At 42.6% G+C, this 20081-nt stretch overlaps 1 protein-coding gene across 1 annotated transcript in view; it reads right to left on the bottom strand.

Moving 5' to 3' along the window:
- Positions 1 to 20081, bottom strand: part of LOC309569010 (uncharacterized protein) — a 181224-nt gene that overhangs the window by 107195 nt on the left and 53948 nt on the right. Inside the window, exon 6 of the mRNA XM_082274770.1 lies at positions 10854 to 10971. Coding sequence (XP_082130896.1) covers positions 10854 to 10971 — 118 coding nt within the window. The remainder of the gene's footprint in view (positions 1 to 10853; positions 10972 to 20081) is intronic.

Genomic DNA, 20081 nt, shown 5'->3' with positions numbered 1-20081 from the left:
AAGAGAGAGAAAAGACAGCATAGGATGAGCATCAACCATAGCAGCCGTGTGATAATTTACTGAACAGAGAACCTCATTTGGTTTCCAACTATTGGCAACTTTAATTTTCCAGTGCGACTTTAATGAGGAGGTCAATAAATTTGCCCCCTTTTAACTGTTAAACATAACATTCTAACCACTTCTGGACCAGAAGATTTCCCCCCTTAATAAGCAGGCCATTTCTTTGCGATACGGCACTGCGTTACTTTAACTGACTGTTGCACAATGTTTTTTCCCACTAAACAGAGCTTTCTTTTGGTGGTATTTGATCACCTCTGCGATTTTTATTTTTTGCCCTATAAACAAAAAATAGCCACAATTCTGGAAAAAAAAAATCACTTTTTGTTATATAACATTCCCAATAATTAAAAACCAAACGTTTTCATCATTTTAGGCCAATTTGTACTCTGCTACATATTTTTGGTTTTTGATTGGTTTGCGCGAAAGTCAAAGTCTACTTTATTGTCAATTCTTCCACATGTACAATACATACACACAGAGAATCTAAATGACGTTACGTGATTACGTAAAGTTATCATGTCTACAAACTAGGGAAAAGATTTATGTCATTTTTTATTTTTTTAGTAGTAATGATGATGCTCAGCGATTTTTCATAGGGCCGCGACATTGCAGGGGACAGATCGGACACCTACCTGGCATTTTTGACACTTTTGGGGGGGACCAGTGACAATACTTCAGTAATCAGTGCAAAAAATATGCACTGCTACTGTACTAATGGGGAAGGGGTTAACCTAGTGGGTGATCAAAGGGTTAGATGTGGGCATGGGGGGTGTTTTCTAACTGTGAGGGGGGTGGGCTTATGGAATCAACACAGAGACCTGTGCTCCTAAATAGGAGGATCACAGGAGCCCTGTGTTGATTGCTGTGAGGAACCTGCCGACCTGCCACCTGCGGTGGCTGGTCGGTGTGGTTAATATATATATATATATATATAATAAATATATAAATATATATATATACATATAATATATACATATATTTTTATATATATATCAACATATACATATATATTTATATATATATATATATATATATATATATATAAATATATATATATATAATTTTTTTTTTCTTTTGTTGGGTATGTTTTATAGCAGAAATTAAAAAGTATCATTTTTTTTTTTTTTTTTCAGAATTGTCGCTCTTTTTTCGTTTATAGCACAAAAAATAAAAACCACAGAGGTGATCAAATACCACCAAAAGAAAGCGCTATTTGTGAGGAAAAAAGGACATCATTTTTTGTTTGGGTACAGCGCCGCACGACCGCTTAATTGTCCATTAAAATAATGCCGTGCCGAATCGCAAAAAATGACCTGGTCCTTAAGGGGAAAATCTTCCGGTTCAGAAGTGGTTAAACTCTATTTTAAAGAAAATTGTGAATTTTATTGAATTGATGCGTCATAAAATTCCCGATTTTTGATTTTCCTTTCTGTAATAGGGCCATTGCGATAGGGGTGTGGCACAATTTAGGCAAACATTGCAAGCTTTAGACAAACAAAGTCCTAACATCCTCCCCAAGGACTGGCATGCTGCAATTTATTAAATTTTCATTCTTGGGTTTAAAAATACATTAAATAACAATGGAAAAAAAAGCTACAGGAATGCCGGGGAAGAAGAAGTCAGTCTTTTGGCACTCTTGCCAGAAATTTGTACTGGGCGTTGTCTTTGTTTATAAAGCTCTGAGCTCTGAGTTTCACATAGGCCACTCTTGTCTTCTGCTGTTTTTCTGATATGCTGGGATAGGACTTAACTTATGTTACAAAAAAAATTGCTCAATTTACCAGTTGGCTTTTCCTAAAGATTACCTAATAATTATAGAACCTATATTCAATATGAAGTATCAATTTAACCACACGTACATTACAAAATGCATTACTTTGTTTGCTCCTGATTTCACAGCAGCTGGAACTATTCTTCAAAGCAAAACTCACAAGAAAGTAAAATCATTTACTAAGAAGTGCCGCCACACGAAATAAAAAAAAAAAAAAAATTATATATATATATATATATATATATATATATATATATATATATATATATATATAAATATATATGTATATGTTGATATATATATAAAAATATATGTATATATTGATATATATATAAAAATATATGTATATGTTGATATATACATATATATCTATATATATATATCTCTCTATATATATATATATACATATACATATACATATATATATATATATATATATATATATATATATATATATATATAATATTTATATAATATATATTATATAAATATAATAAAAATATATACCAAACTGTAGCTTTCTATTAAGCAAATTACTTACATACTGGCATGCATATTTCTGTAATCCAGTGCTTTATATTTGTAGCTGCATGCAACACAAGTTGCATACAGAGCTCCTATGATGGGGGGGGGGTGGTACTTTGAAAGTCATTGTAGCCATATTAGTGCACTTGTTAAAAATAACAATTGAGTACTGCCTATTATACTTTTGCAAACATCTGCATTTTTTAAAAACAAGCTTTTGTGATGTGTGCAATTTATTTTAGCTCCAAGTAGAGTACTGCTTGGACCTTGAAATGGGGGACACGCCCTGCAAATTTGGATGTTTTTGCAAATAAAAAAAAGTATCATGGACAGTCTGTAATTGTTCTTTTTTGTAATTTGGTTTAATGGATTTCAAAGAGTTTAATTTATGTTGACATACTTTACTGTTATTAGTTTTGACAGAAGTTACATACATAAAAAAATAAATAAAAATAAAAATTTTTTAATTGAAACATTTCTAACTTACATTGACATACTTTACCGTTATTAGTTTCGGCAGCGGTTACATACATTAAAAAAAAAAAATATATATATATATATATATTTTTTATATATATATATATATATATATATATATATATATATATATATATATATATATATATATACATACAACAGTTTAGGCTTAGAATATAAAAGCACTAAAAGACTATGCATCCAGAGTTTAAAGAAAAAAAAAAAAGAAATTAAAGAAATCTATAAATGACCTACATAAAATATTTAATAAATACTTATTAGATGCTCCCAAAACCAAGAGTTCCTAAGGGTTACAGAAGCCCCTTTGGGAAACTCTGGACCTAACTTCTTAATAGCCTTTTTTTTTTGTTTTAGTTTTATTAGGGTTATAAAAAAAAAAAAAAATACAACAATTGATTTTTAGAATATAAAAGCTCTAAAAGACTATGCATCCAGAGTCTAAAAATATATATTTTTAAAGAAATCTATAAATGACATACATAAAATATAAAATAAACACTTACCAGATGCTACCAAAGCCAAGAGTTCCTAACAGAAGCCCCTTTGGAAAACCTTGGACCTAACTTTAGCCTTGTTATTTATTTATTTATATATATATATATATATATATATATATATATATATATATATATATATATATATATATTTTTTTTTTTTTTTTTTACAGAAAATGAAAATCACAATTTCACAAATAGAGAGTTTTATATTTGTAGCTGCATGTAGCACAAGTTGCATGCAGAGTTCATGAGATGGGGGGGGGCTGTTTTTGGGCACTCAGAATGAAAACAAAACAAAAGGAAAAGGTTACCCTTTTCCATTTTTAGTAAATTAGGTTAAATCAGTTTACTGTTAACATAATGTTGATTAGTTATAGGAGAGATTATATTCCTTGCCAAAAATAAACCAATTTCTATTAATGACATATATAAATTATTTCACAATGATAATAATAAACACTTACCAGATGCTACCAAAGCCAAGAGCACACCGAGGATATGTAGGAGTGATGACATATTGAGAGTATGAAGTACGTCTATGTTGGTGGTAGAAGGGGGATCTGTCTCTGTGTTTGCTGGAGAACGTCTTATTTATCCTTTTTATAATTTGGGTGTGGTAATGTTTGGACCAGTTACAGATAATAGTTCTGCATCACAACCATTAACGGCCATGTTTTTCTTTTTTTTTTTCCGTCTTTTTCGTCTCTTGAGTTCTATTCCTCTAAACAAATTTAGATTGCCGAATCTGAGAAGTACAATAAACAGAAAGTCCTATCACTGCCTCTGAGAGATGAAAATGTAATATTCTTATCCATTAATGTTTCCATGCAGGGCTAAATGTGTGATGGGTTAGTTTTAAAGCAACTAGTGTCACTGTGCACAAAAGTTTAAATATCATTTTGTAATTTTTTTTTTTATTTATAATGACAATAAGATAATGAAACTGTTCCATAAGCATGTTGGAGTTATTTACAACAGAAATAAAGGTAGCTTTTTTACTTAAAAAAAAAAAAAATGTGAGCACTTTTTTTTAAAAAAGAAGTTTTGCCAAAGCATTTTGTTGGCCATACTTCTTTTCTGGGTCATGGGGGGTCCACGTACCTGTGCTCTCCTGTGACCCAGAATCACCCAACAGGGGAATAAAGTCATTCCTAACTATAGAACAGGGTTTCATGGAACCCTGAGGTTCCTCCAGAGGTTGCTAGGGTGTTAGGGTGCTGGTGGTAACCTGACGACAGGGATAGGACCGATGTCCGCTAGAGGGCGGAGCTTGGACAGAACCCCTAAGGTAAGTGACACCGGCTAGCCTGAGGTGCGGAGTCTAAGTATCCACCGGTTTTTGCCAGAGCCTCTGGTGGTGAGGATGGACTTCGCTGCGTGTGGATACCAGGTCGCGGTCCTCAGGGTCGCCCCACCAAGGGAGAACCGATCAAGGTCCGAAGGCAGGTAAACAGACAAGGGAGATCCGAGAGAATGGTCAAACAAGCCGGGGTCAGGACAGGCAGCAGACAAGCGGAGTCAGGAACAAGCCAGAAGGTCAACAGGAAATCAGCAGTAAACAGGTCACAGGTTCAGGAACAACGGCAGGAGCTGAAGACAAGACAGCACTGAACCTGTGTGCTGATCCAGCTTAAATAGTGCTCTTTGATGAGAGGGGTGGAGCCGGAATAGCCTCTGAGTTTTAACTCATCCTCTGCCAAAGCCTTCCTGACAGGTTCCTAACATAGGGGTTCCTTGAACAATGAACAACTTCTGCCACTCAGATAAGTTCTCACTGACATCATTGATATTTTTAGCTATCTGAAAAGGGGTAATTCTTCCCAACGGCCAGAAGTGTAAGGGGCCTTCTTCCCACTGACTGTCACGGTAATGTATCCTGAGTTGTAGATATAGTACTTTTTAGCAGGTTCCCTGAGACCGGAAAGTTATTTCAAGGGTTTTACCAAGGGCCGGTTGTGGTCACGCACCTCATTCAAAGTCCCAAATCCACTTTTTCAGATACAGGGATGGAGACGCAGAGCCTTACCGGCTTGTGCCTCATTTAACCGCTTGCCGACCGCCGCAAGTAGATATACTGCGGCGGTCAGCCCCTCACAGGCAAAGTGACGTATATATACGTCACTAGCCTGTGAGGCTCTGGGGAGCGAGCGTGCGCCACCGCCGGCGTGCTCCCGCTCCCGCGCGGTCACAGACCCCCCCGCGCGTGTGACCGGCGGACCCGATGTCCGCCGGTCACTCTGCGATCGTCGGTGCAGAGGGAGAAAGGCAGGCGGCTAGTGTAAACAAGCTGCCTGTCATTCTCCCCTGTGTAGAAACACTGATCATACGGTTCTACTATGTAGGACCGTTGATCACTGTTCCTACAGCTCAAGCCACAGCCAATCACAGTTAGAATCACGCCCCTAGGGACACACACAGCCCCTCCCTCTCAAATAAAGTTAACCCCTTCACTGCCAGTGTAATTTTACAGTAACAGTGCATATGTATAGCACTGATTACTGCAGTAATGTCACTGGTAACCCCAAAAGTGTCAAAAATGTCAGTCAAGGGTTCGATCTGTCTGCCCCAATGTCGCAGTAGGAGAGCATATTTAAAAGAAGAAAAACTACCACAAGAGGACACCGTTTTAAATTAGAGGGGCAAAGGTTTAAAAGTAATATGAGGAAGTATTACTTTACTGAGAGAGTAGTGGATGCATGGAATAACCTTCCTGCAGAAGTGGTAGCTGCAAATACAGTGAAGGAGTTTAAGCATGCATGGGATAGGCATAAGGCTATCCTTCATATAAGATAGGGCCAGGGACTATTCATAGGATTCAGATATATTGGGCAGACTAGATGGGCCAAATGGTTCTTATCTGCTGACACATTCTATTTTTCTATATGTTTCTATGCAGTACCGCAAAAAAAAATCGCAGATCGCCGCCATTACGCGTTAAAAAAAAACAACAAAAATGACAAAAATCTTTCCCTTTGTTAGTAACGCGATAACTTTTGCGCAAACCAATCAAAATACGCTTTTTGCATTTTTTTTTTTACCAAACATAGGTAGCATAAAACAAATTGGCCGAAAATGTTAAAAAATTTTGATTTTTGCATTTTTTTGGGGGGAATTTCATATAAAAAAATGTGAAAAATATTGTTATTTTTGCAAAATTTACGCTCTTTTTTTGTTTATAGCGCGTGATCAAAAAATCGCACAGGTGATCAAATACAACCAAAAGAAAGCTCTGTTTGTGGGGGAAAAAAAAGGACGTCAAATTTGTTTAGGTACAGCGTCGCACGACCGCGCAATTGTCCATTAAAGTCACACAGTGCTGAATCGCAAAATACCCCCTGGTCTTTTAGCAGCCAAATCCTTCGGGGCTTAAGTGGTTAAAGTCCCAAATCATCCCTATTTTCTTTCTTTATTTCAAGGGTTCCTCTTTGTTCAAAAGGTTAAGAATGGCTGCTCTAGAAGGATCCCAAGCATATTGTCAGGATCCACCCTGATGCCTGAGTGATAGCTGGTTCTTACTCTTAGCACGTGGCTGAGAGCCAAAGTAAACTGCTCCTACCTCCTTCCCAACCTGGTGCTCAAGTGAGCGCTAGAGGGACAAAGCGGAGAGCAGTGACTGACAATCACCGCTCTCCATTCTGAGAAGACTAAGAACTGAACGATCAGCAGTCATGTGATCTTTCATTTATTGGGTTTTGGAGCCAGCAGGGGATCATAGTAATGATGTAGCATAGAGATGAGTATGTTTATTGTTTTATATACCCAAAACCTCACCTTTAACTACTTCTGGACCGCCCGCCACAGTTTTACGTTGCTACTTTGATGTTAAATACGGGGATTATGGCAGCAGATAGCGGCCATAACTCCGGTATTATTTTTACAAGGTGGGCGTTCCTCTTTCACATAAAAGTGGTCCCAGTGGCAGATTTGCCTGCAGTATAATTTTTATGGGTGGCAGGAGAAGTGCCCACCCCCCCTTCCGCCATTTCCCAGTCGTTTTCCCCACTTAACGGAGCCTTCCGTAGTGGGGGAAATGATCCGGTCCTTTCCCCTCCTAGGCAGGAAGTTGAGTGAGGGCAAGATGGCCCCCACTCCACTCTATGGCCTTGGAGGACCAAAGCGACGTCATATGTCGCTTCCTCCCAAGGGCCTTAAAGGACCCATTTGTTTTCATAATGAAAATAATTGTCATTTTTTGTGTAACTCTAAACTGGTAACCGGTAAACATTTTAAAAACGTCGCCTATGGAGATGTTTAAGTATCAACGTTTGTCGCCATTCCACAAGTGTGCAGAATTTTAAAGCATGACATGTTAGGTATCTATTTACTCGGTGTAAGATTATCTTTCACATTATAGAAAAAAAAGTGTGCTAACTTTATTGTTTTCTTATTTTTTAATTTAAAAAAGTGTATTTTTTTTCTAAAATTGCGTTTGTAAGACCGCTGTGCAAATACGGTGTAACATAAAGTATTGCAAGGATCTCCATTTTATTCTCTAGCGTCTCTGCCAAAAAATATATATATATAATATTTTGGGGTTCTAAGTAATTTTCTAGCAAAAAATACTGATTTTAACTTGTAAACAATAAGTGTCAGAAATAGGCCTGGTCCTTAAGTGGTTAACAAAGAAAATTAATGAAAATGAAAAAAGTTTAAAATGCTAGAGGTTAAAAATAATCAAAATAGAAAAATCAGAACACTACTAATAGTTTAAGGGGAAAAAAAAGATGATAAGGAGTTAATTAGAGCTGATTAAAAATATACGGTTTATAAGGAATTAAAAAGGAACATATTTTATTTAAAAAAAAAAAATCTGTTAGGGCTGCTTTAACCTTCCTAGCGGTCATCCCGAGCGTGACTCGGGGTTAGATTTTAGAGCCAAAAGCGGTAACCCCGAGCCACACTCGGGGTACCGTTAGGAAATCGCTGGATCCTGGTAGAGGTTTTACTTACCTTTTCTCTGGGATCAAGCGAAGAATGCGGGCGGTATTCGGCGGCGGAGCTTCCTCCCGATCGTCTGTGAGCCCCGGCTTCCGTCTCCAGCGACGTGACGTCTGCCAGGGGTTGGAACCGGCGGCAAATTCAAATGTAAAACACACCAAACACACTGATACCATTCAAAATAAAAAAAATTCACATTACATTGCCCCCCAGTGCCCTTTCCTGCAGTTTTACTGTACTTTTTATGTAAATATATGTGTATATATATATATAATAAAGAAAATTGCTGCGCTAACTGAAATTCAAAGCTTCAAACATACAAACTTCAGAAGTTGGTAATACAATCCAAATAGAAAAGCTGCTACACAGAATCTGGAATAAAAAACAGATCTAAAAGCAATATAAGAACAATGTAGCGCTAATCATCAATAAAAAGTTCTCAGAAAGATTAAAAAGTCCATGTAAAGTCCCAATATGATCAGATGAAAAATGTAGCGAATCCGTGATACCACCACCAGACACCCAGTTCACACTGACCCTTACCACATAACGATGATCCCCATGACAGAGATCCCAAATGCCAAAAATAGACTCAGTAGGACTCGATATGTATCCTGGATAATATGCGTCCTTCTCTGGAAGTCTCAGGTCAGTAGTCACAGGTATGTAGGGAATGAAGCACAAAGCAGTATCATAGCGCAGACCATTTATTAACCAGATCAAAATAATAGATTAAAAACACTTACAAGGATCCAATCATAACGAGCATGTAAAGCAGTCCAAATTGTTTCCAAGCATGTTCCGCCACGGCATTCCACCAAAATGATGGCCGCCACGTCTCCTCACTGTGGGCGAGCGTGTCCACTGTGACCGCCCGACGTACGTTTCGTTACACTGAACGTCTTCAAGGGGTGCGGTCCGGCAGCCGTCACAGCTCTAAATACCAATGGGGAAAGAGCGGATATGGACGGTGACCCGGAAACCGGAAGTCGACCCCGAAACCGGAAGTGACCCAGAAACCGGAAGTTGACCCCGAAACCGGAAGTGACCCGGAAACCGGAAGTCGGCCCCGAAAACCGGAAGTTAACTCGGAGACAGGAAGTCACCTGCGTTCCACAACCAGGAAGTGAGCAGGATGTGCAACTAATAGTATATATGAAGGGAATAAACCCATCTTTTATTCGCATTACATGCCAGATCTAAAATATTCACGCGGCCATATATATATTACAATAGGCATAACGAACAGAATATAAGATTAACATTAATACAGTAGAACCGTCCACTAGTAGAGAAAATTACGCCATCTAGTGGGCATATAGTGGAACATGCTGTAAACATTACAATTAAAAGCCATACACACACATATTGAACAATAAGAGAAATAAAAATAAATAATACAATGTGTAAGCTGCAAGAGGGTATGGTACGCACACCAAAAACAGCTTTGCTCCATTGGCTAATGTACCAACAGAACCCCCAAGATATATGACCAATCACCCATCTGGGAAAAGTCGACCTCTAAATAGTCAAGAGGCGTGGTCGAATGCTCCTAATGGGGGTCCTTGGGGATCGGCACCCCACCACTTTAGTCAGTCTCAGGGTGGTGGAGGGGGACATAATCAAGACCGACAATGTGAGCCGGATCAGCGTTTTTTTCCCGGGGCCACCCCGAAAACAAAAGAAGAAAAAATCAAGGAAAAGGGGGACAAGAGGGGGGAAGAGGCTCCGTCACAAAAAGAGGCGGCTCTGAAAGATGGAGGACTCTTTAATTTGAGTTCAGCAATCATCACTAATGATGAGAAACATGTTCTCAATAAAGGCCTCAAATATGCCCCCCCCCCCAAGCCTTTTGATAAATTTGGGACTTTTATTGACCTTCAAAAATTTATTAGGAAGGTCAATATCAAAAGGCATTTTGCCACTAACTCAATAACCACCAGAGAGGAATACAATATGGGGATTAAGAGTACGAATCTTAGTAACGCTTCTACGTTCAATCCCCCAGGATCCCTACCACCGACTTTGTCGGTGTTTAGGGATCTTGTTACTAAGGATATTGAAGACCTCCCAATTAAGAAGTGTGGTATGGACTCGGCATTTAATCGAGGACTCAAATCGCTTAAGGAAAGAACGGACATTATGGTTAGACCAGCCGATAAGGGCGGTGGGATTGTCATAATGGACTCCACCGCCTATGATACAGAGATGCAGAGGCTTCTGTCCGATAGGGAAACCTATATCCCTTTAAGGGGTGATCCTACCAAGCGATATAAGCGGGAACTTGTAGATTTGGTCCAAACGGGTTTTGATAGAAGGTTATTGACCAAGAAAGAAAGGGAATTTTTGGTACCCTCGGCTCCCAGGATCCCTGTAATTTACTTTCTGCCGAAAGTGCACAAGGATCCTGTTTGCCCACCCGGGCGGCCTATCATCAGTGGGATAGATTCCATCACCTCCCGGGTGGGCCGATATATTGATCATTTTCTGCAGCCAGTGGTCACGAAGTTGCCCTCTTATTTGCGCGACTCGATGCAGATGATTAATGATCTTCAAAATATTACTTGGAGTGAGGGTTATATAATGGTTACAGCGGACGTTTCGTCTCTGTACACCATTATTTCTCATCAACATGGAAAAGAAGCTGTCTCTTTCTTCTTGGAAAGGGGTAGCTTGTTGAGCCTGCAAAGAGAATTCATTCTTACACTCCTTGACTTTGCTATGACCCGGAACTACTTCTGATACAGCAGCCAGTTCTACTTGCAGAATAGAGGGGTGGCCATGGGGGCTAAGTTTGCCCCCAGTATGGCCAACCTTTTTATGGGCAAGTGGGAGGAGGATGTTGTCTTAGGTGTGCCTAGGCCTTAGGTGTGCTTGTGCTCTGGCGTAGGTACATAGACGACATCCTCTTCCTATGGAACGGTAGCCCGGACTCATTGTCGTGCTTTATGGCAGATCTTAATGCAAACGAGAGGGGTATTAGCCTTCAGTTTGAGTCCAGTAATACCGAGATTCATTTTTTGGATCTGCGTATTCGTGTGGAGGAAGGACAGATTCTCACCTCAACATTTTTTAAGCCGACTGACAGGAACAGATTCATAGACACCACAAGTTGCCATCATAAGGCGTGGTTGGAGTCCGTTCCTGTCAGTCAGTTTCTACGTTTGAAACGCAACTGCTTGCGCCGTGAGGATTTTTTAGGCGAAGCAGAGGTGCTAAAGAATACATTTCTGGAGAAAGGCTATGGAGAGGCGGTTTTGAATGACGCCATCACTCGGGCTGATAGGAGGGTCAGAGATGACTTGTTACAGCCCAGAGTTAGAAACGGTGGTGGAAAGGCATTTGATTTTGCTTTTTTCTCCTCATTCTCTACGCAATATTTCTCTGTGAAAAAAATCTTGCGTCGACATTGGCACATTCTGCAGAATGACAATGTATTGGGTTCATTGTTACCACAACAACCTCAGGTCATTTACAGGGGAGTCCCACCCCTAAAACTTCAGGTAGCCCCGAACATTAGGGACCCCCCAAAGAAGGTGTCCTTCTTCCAGCAGAAGGGGGGTTTCTATAGATGCAGAAAATGTGTGATTTGTCAACTCAATAAAGAAAGGAGAAGATGTGTTGAGAGTTTTACTTCGGGCTCCACAGGAGAGGAATTTAAGATTAAACCTTTTATTTCGTGCTCCACCACACACGTGGTTTACTTGATTCATTGCCCGTGTGACCTTGACTATGTTGGCCACACCATCCAAGAGCTCCAAGTGAGGCTCAAGGAGCATGTGGCCAGCATAGTCAAGGGCTGCCCCAAGCACAACGTATCGCGTCATTATGACAAGTTCCATAACAGAGACCCTACTGGGACTTTGTTTTTGGGGATAGACAGATATGTTGGGAATTGGAGAGGCAGTAATATGAAACGTGGAGTTTCCAGTTGGTCCGGAAGTTGGCCGCCGCGTCCTTCCCAACCGTTGACTCATCAGCTGTCAGTGGGCTTCCCAATTCATCCCATGCTTGCTTCCCAATTCATCCCATTCTTTGTGCACTGGTCCAAATCATTTGGTATAGGGGGGATTATGGTGTGGGGTTGTTTTTTCAGGGGTTGGGCTTGGCCCCTTAGTGCCAGTGAGGGGAACTCTTAAGGCGTCAGCATACCAAGACATTTTGTACAATTGTATGCTCCCAACTTTGTGGGAACAGTTTGGGGATGGCTCCTTTCTGTTCCGACATTGCTGCACACCAGTGCACAAAGCAAGGTAAATAAAGGCACGGATGAGTCCTGACCTCAACCCGATAGAACAACCTTTGGGATGAATTAGAGTGCAGACTGTGAGCCAGGCCTTCTCGAACACATCAGTGCCTTAACCCTCACAAATGCGCTTCTGGATGAATGGTCAAACATTCCCATAGACACACTCCTAAACCTTGCAGACAGCCTTCCCAGAAGAGTTGAAGCTGTTATAGATACAAAGGGTGGGCCAACTCAATATTGAACCCCACAGACTAAGACTGGGATGCCATTAAAGTTTGTGTACATGTAAAGGCAGGCGTCCCAATACTTTTAGTAATATAGTTTATGTGTTATGTCGGCATGAAGGTGTTAAAATTAAGAAAAAACATAACTGTGCTCAAATCCCAATAGCTTGTTCATGTATTTGAAGTATCAGGTGCTAAAGGGGTGTGACAACATATTAACACTACAAATTCTGGATGGACCCTTTGTACACGGCTACACCCTTTCCAGCAAACTATGCAATGAAAAACAGGGATATTTAGTTCACATATATTGTAATACATGTTTAAGCTGACCAACTGCGTCAAAGTAATCCCTCTTCTGGCCAGTCCTACACTGGTCTTCCACTGCAAATGTTACGATGGACACCATTCCAACATTCATTGCATAGTTTGCTGGAAAGGGTGCAGCCGTGTACAAAGGGTCCATCCAGAATTTGTAGTGTTACTATGTGGTCACACCCCTTTAGAACCTGATAGTTCAAATACATGAATAAGCTATTGGGATTTAAGCACAGGTATATCTTTTCTCTGTTGTAACGCAGGTCAGTAACCAGATCTGAACCTAGTTACTCTCCACCACCTTGACCGAATATTGCATTTCTTTGGGTCTTCGGTGGGGCAGGGGACCGGGGAGCCGCAGAAGGCATGGGGGGGGGGGGAGCCCCCCACCCCCTTGTGACACTTGTAACCCTTGTAATGACTATCGAGTCACTGCTCAGCCACATTGGTTGTCATTACAAGAAAACAAAAACAACACCACCTGAAGTTGGTGGATCAGCGCTCACTGGTGCATATAAGTAATTAATTAAAATGGTATTGAATAACAGGATTAAAACGAGGACATGGTACATAAATATTAAAAACATTAAAAACATTAATATAGAGGGGCGTGGCGACCGCCGGACTGAATGGCCGCTTGACAGAGGAGCTCCGCTGCAGACTCGGCTTGTAACACATCTACAGCCCATCACAGCGAGTGTTGTCACTCCTAAATCACACAGATCGCTTGGGGAACATCCACAGCAGCATCCCGCCATGGCCAGGAGAAAAACGGACCCTCCGGCAGTTCGCAAACTGTCCGATTTCTTTCACCCGGCGGCCTCGGGACACACGCAAAATGGCGCCGGAGCCTCAATCCACCCGAAGAACGCCGGCCCTCTTGTGTCCGCTTCCACCGTCGCAGCTGTGACGTCATCGGCGCGCCTGGACACAGAGGACACAGGCAGGCAAATGAGGCTGGCACGCTCTGCAGACTCCTCTCCTTCCACCCCATCCACACACAGCCCCGCAAAAACGAAGCCTAGGTGGGAGGTGGGACACCGCTCATCTCGCCCTGCTGATATGGAGGTGAGTGACCAGGACAATGCCACAATTCCTACTTGGTCGTTTACCCCTGAACCAGATCCTTTCGCATCAATCCCAACAACAGGCCAACCCATCTCTGATAGTGCACTGAAGGACATGCTATCTATGATGCATAAATCTATGCAGACCACGGTTTCCTCATCCATTGCCTACTGCCAAAAAGAGCTGCACGGCTTGGGCGAAAGGGTTGACACAGTGGAGTGCAAAATGGACGAGTTCACCGTCTCGTACAACACACTGGTAGATTCACATACTGCTCAACAAAACAACATTAGCCGCATACAAGCCAAGCTTGCAGACCTGGAGGACAGATCCAGGCGTAACAACTTAAAGTTACGCGGAATCCCAGAAACGGTAATGCCCAACCAACTTCCTAACTTTGTACGCGACCTTTTCCAGCAGGCTGTCCCAGCACTGACCAACGCGGACTTAACTATTGACAGGATCCATAGGATCCCCAAGCCCTCTTTCCTTCCCCAAGATGTTCCTAGGGATGTCCTGCTTCGCATCCATTTTTTCCAAGCGAAGGAAAGGATTCTGGACGCATTCAGACGTAAATACCATTTGCCGGAACATGCAGCAACGATCCAAGTGCTACCCGACTACTCCCAGTACACCCTCCAACAATGCCGCAACCTCAATACAGTTACGAAGGCGCTACGCAATCACAAGATATTATACAAGTGGAAATATCCCGCTAAACTGTGCATAACCCATCAGGGTTCTTCCTCACAGATCACCACAATTGATCAGGGAATTGTTCCCGAAGACCCGGGCACATCGACTGCCAAGGTTCTACCACCATTACCTTCCCGGGTACAACCGGAATGGCAGGTTGCATCCAGATCTTCGAGATCTCGCAGCCGTCACAAGTGACACTCAATGCCGGATCAAGCCGGTCATGCACGGCCCTCCCTGTCTCTGAGAAGCACTTTACACCGTGCTCCTTCCTCCCCTCCTCAGTTTTTGTAGCCCCAGCTACACAGTTGGCCCCGAGGGGCCATGTCCTTTTTATCTTTTGTCTGTTTTTTTGTTTGTTCTTGTTACTGATTTCTTTACCACCAACCTAGCCGTACCAGTGACTTTGCCTCTTCTTTGTCCATGTGCAGTTTACACCTTCCTCCGCAGCTTCAGTATCAACGAATGTATCCAGTTGAGCACCTTTAGCTACTCCACAGGCCACAGTTTCGGGACTTCCAGGACTCCTTGCCATACAGTCAGACACTGGCCGCCTTTTTTGCCAAGCACGTTGGACACATCAGGTACTGTTTTTCTAGCCCCTGTTTCCTTCATCTTTTCAACAACTGAGCCAAGCTTTCTGCACTCCCTCTCAGGCTCCCTTTCCCCCCTACGCCTCCGGCTCCTCCACTTTCCCCTGGCATGTTCTCCTGACCACCCATGGCAGTTAGATTCCTTTCCATGAATGTCAAGGGGCTGAATCACCCCGCAAAACGCCACTCGATGTGGAAAGAAGCTGCCTCAGCTAAGGCCGACATCTTGGCAATTCAGGAGACTAATTTCCAGACTGGTCATACTCCCCGCTGTACACACCCCGATTACCCCCACGTGTTCCAGGCTTCTTACACAGGCAAGAAGAGAGGGGTGATGCTAGCTTTCTGAGACTCCCTGTCGTTCTCCTTCTCTAAGGTGGTGGAGGACAGGGAAGGTCGTTTCCTGATTATTAACTGTATTATTGACAAATGTCCATATACAATTGTTAATGTGTATGCTCCCAATGTCCGCCAGATATCTTTCTTGAGAAAATTGTGTTCTAAAGTTTCAAAAATGACAGTAGGTAAATTGATAGTATGTGGCGACTTCAATATGGTCGCAGACCACGCATTAGATTCGTCAGCCAGACCTAAGTCCAAACTCCCATCCTTAGCAACACTACTTCATTCTGAGGGGTTACACGATGTTTGGAGATATCAGCACGCAGAGGAGAGAGACTACTCTTTCTTCTCTGCGAGCCACAACACGTACTCCAGGATCGACATGTTCCTTGTAGACTCTGTCACTCTGCCTCTTCTTGCTGACACCTCCATAAGCACCATCACATGGTCGGACCATGCAGCAGTACATATGACTCTGTCTGCCAGTCCCCCTTCCACAACCTCCTTCATCTGGAGGTGTAACAATTCCCTTCTCTCTGACCCTGACTCCCTGAAACACCTACGGAAAAACCTACAGGATTTCTTCCATATTAACGACACCCCTGATATTGCCCCTTCCACAGTGTGGAACATGCACAAAGCGTTCATCCGAGGTTTACTGATCCAGGCAGGTTCCAGACTAAAAAAGAGGCGTAATCCCGCCCTCCAACGGCTTACTGAGGAAATTCACTCCATTGACGAGTTGAACAAAACATCTCCAGCCCAGACGCACGCTTCTAAACTGACAGCTCTTCGAGCAGACCTTCGCAGGCTGCTAACCGAACAGCATGACAAACTGTTAGCAAAACTTTGCATGACCTATTACTCATCTCACAACAAAGCCGGAAAATTCCTGGCTTCCCGACTCAAGGCCCGACGTATTGGCACCAGAATAGATTCTATTATTCACCCGCACACCAACACAAAACTTACTCACCCCCAGAGCATCGCGGATGCTTTCGCGGACTACTATGGGGCCCTTTACAATTTGAACACTGACAGCTCCACACCGCAACCCACCGACGCTGACATCCAAGCCTTTCTCCAACACCTTCAACTCCCCTCCCTATCAGAGGATGCGCTTGCACTCCTCAATAATCCCATCTCCTCTTCAGAACTATTTAAAACTATTAAGTCTATGCCATCAAACAAATCCCCAGGGCCAGACGGCCTAACTAATGAATACTATTTAGCTATGCAAGACATCCTTTCCCCTCATATGTTATCTCTCTTTACGCAGGCTATTGACACAGGTTCTTTGCCATTCGAAATGCTACAGGCCAACATCACTACTCTCCCCAAACCAGGGAAACCACCCAATACCCCGGCAAACTTTAGGCCCATATCATTGCTCAATACCGATTTAAAAATCTATGCTAAAATCGTAGCAAATCGCCTAGCCACAGTACTCCCTACTCTAGTGGGGGCAGATCAGATGGGATTTGTCCAGGGCCGCCAGGCCCCAGATGCCACCAGACGCGTTGTCAATCTGATGCATCATGCGGAGCGCACTCGAACGCCTTCTCTGCTACTCTCTATTGACGCAGAGAAGGCGTTCGACCGCGTAGACAGGGGATATATGCAGGCCGTTCTACGAAAATTTGGCTTTGCGGGCCCTATCTTATCTGTCATCCTCTATATTCAAACCCCTCCGCTAGAGTGTTGTCTGCCGGCATGCTCTCTAAATCTTTCCCCATTTCAAACGTCAGGGATGTCCGCTCTCCCCTCTAATTTTCAACCTTTTGATAGAACCGCTAGCGGTACAATTGAGGCAGAGCTCCCTGGTGACAGGATTCAAATTCCCTAACTCCCACCACATTATCACACTTTTTGCTGATGACGTCATCTTAAGCCTCACAAACCCTACTATATCCTTGCCGGCCACCCACAATATCCTTCAGACATTCAGCAGAATTTCATATTATAAGGTTAATTTCAGCAAATTGGTGATACTTGACATGGGGGTCCACCCGACGGCACGATCCCACCTACAGGCTAGCCTACCGTATACATGGACCACTCAACCCCTGCATTATCTAGGTATAGATTTGACTTTCCCCACCTCCAACATGGTCACGACAAATGTTACCCCCCTTATGAAATCTATAGCCTCGGATGTCGCTAAGCTTAAAACCGTCTAACTGTCTTGGATGGGGCGTATAGCCGCGTTCAAGATGGTCTGCCTGCCCAAGATCCTGTACGTCTTCCGCACCTTGCCAGTCCCTTTCTCAAAGAAAGCCATTCTCCCCTTCAATAAACTGTTACACACGTTCGTTTGGCAGAAAAAAAGGGCTAGATGCGCGCGATCCCACATGGTTAAACACAAATCAATAGGGGGATTGGGCCTCCCTGACATTAATGACTACTATATAGCGTCCCGCCTGTCATCCTTGCACCATTGGTTCTCAGACCAACATAATACTCCATGGTTCTCTGTTGAATCTACCCTCTCCAAAACTGGTGCCCTATCGGACCTGCTACTAGCTGATATGTGGAAACCACTAGAACTTCATTGTTTACCTCTGCCCACTCAAGCCACGCTAACAGCTTGGCGTACCCTTCTTACACAGCTCCCTACCACGTCTAAAACCGTACCAGTACAGATCCCGATCACCACGCTATGTAGGTTACTTCCCTACACCAATCTCTCCATCCTCCAGGCGACCGGTATCGCCACAATGAACCAGCTCCTGCAGTCCAACTCTCTCAAATCATTCGAATCCCTACGTTCGGAATTTGGCTTGCCACCACAGACACTTTATTCCTACAACAGCATAGCTAGTTTTCTTCGCAAACACCCTCCTCCGTTAATCAACCTCCCCATACAGGTGTGGAATTTCCTCGCATCCCCATCTGCCCCGGTAAAAGGTATTTCTTTATTCTATAACCTCCTTGGTCAAAAAGAGGGGTTCTCCAAGTCGCCCCACATGTTGGTGTGGAAGGGGGAGCTGCAAACATCTTTCTCCGAGGCTCAATGGAAGATTGCCATCCGTGGCTCATATAAATCTACCCAATGCGTGAACCACTGGGAACAAGCCCAGAAGATCCTTACTCGCTGGTACCTAACGCCGTACCGACTGTCAAAGATTTACGATTCACAGAGCCCTACCTGTTGGCGCAATTGCGACCAAATCGGAACACTTTTGCATATTTTCTGGTCCTGCAAGGGCCTAGCTAGCTTCTGGAGAAAGATGTTTGAGGTTCTATCCACTACAACTGGCATTCTCAGGAAGCCCGATCCAGCTTTGGCCCTCCTCTCCTTGGGTTTGGACTCTTTTCCGCCCGCCTTGAGGACGGTCGTGGTACATATACTGATGGCGGCCAAAACAGTAAAAGCGCGTTACTGGAAACAGCCTATACCACCCTCACACGTGGAAGCTATCCGCCTGATAAATATGCAATGCTCACTGGAAAAGGCATATGCCTACTCCAAAGCCAAGGGTCCTAAGTTTCATTCTGACTGGCAGACATGGTTACAGAGCCCATACTTCTCCCAGGTTCCTGGCTGACGTAGGTTACTTAGTTGTTTAAATTGCTTAATGTGTTACTATACATTGTTTAATGTGTTAATATACATTGTTTCATGTGTTCGTATACCATGCCCCTTTGATACACGGGCAATACTCAGCACTTATGGTATGCATATATGTGTTCATTATCTTATCTTTTCATTCTGTTGATTCTCTGTACATGCTCGATACGGCTATTTCTTGTTAAACCGACATTGGTTTGTTATCTGTATTTAATAATTTTTCAATAAAAATCTATTGAAAGTAAAAACATTAATATAAAAAGCATGAACTGGCATGAGTCCAAAAAGAGGGGGGATATCTGTTAATATGATGGCCAAATGCACTGTGGTTCAAGGATAAGATGAAAACAACCGGCAGCTCCTGTGAGAGGTGTGGGATCCCTCCGGATCAAGTATGCAACAAAAGACAAAGGGCGCCAGGTCAGTGAAAAGAAGTAATCATGACAAATTTATTAATCGCACACTTACGGTCAGGTCCATAAATATTGGGACATCGTTCACACTTCTAATCTTTTTGAAATGAAACAAACAAGATGTACTTTAACTGCAGACTTTCAGCTTTAATTTGAGGGTATTTACATCCAAATCAGGAGAAAGGTGTAGGAATAACAACAGTTTGTATTTGTGCCTCCCAATTTTTAAGGGACCAAAAGTAATGGGACAATTGGCTGCTCAGCTGTTCCATGGCCAGGTGTGTGTTATTCCCTCATTATCCCATTTACAAGGAGCAG

Source organism: Pelophylax lessonae (assembly GCF_965119305.1).
Source record: "Pelophylax lessonae genome assembly, chromosome: 12".
In the NCBI taxonomy this organism is placed as follows: domain Eukaryota; kingdom Metazoa; phylum Chordata; class Amphibia; order Anura; family Ranidae; genus Pelophylax; species Pelophylax lessonae.
Note: the sequence above shows the minus strand (reverse complement) of the source record. Positions and strands in the feature narration are given on the sequence as shown.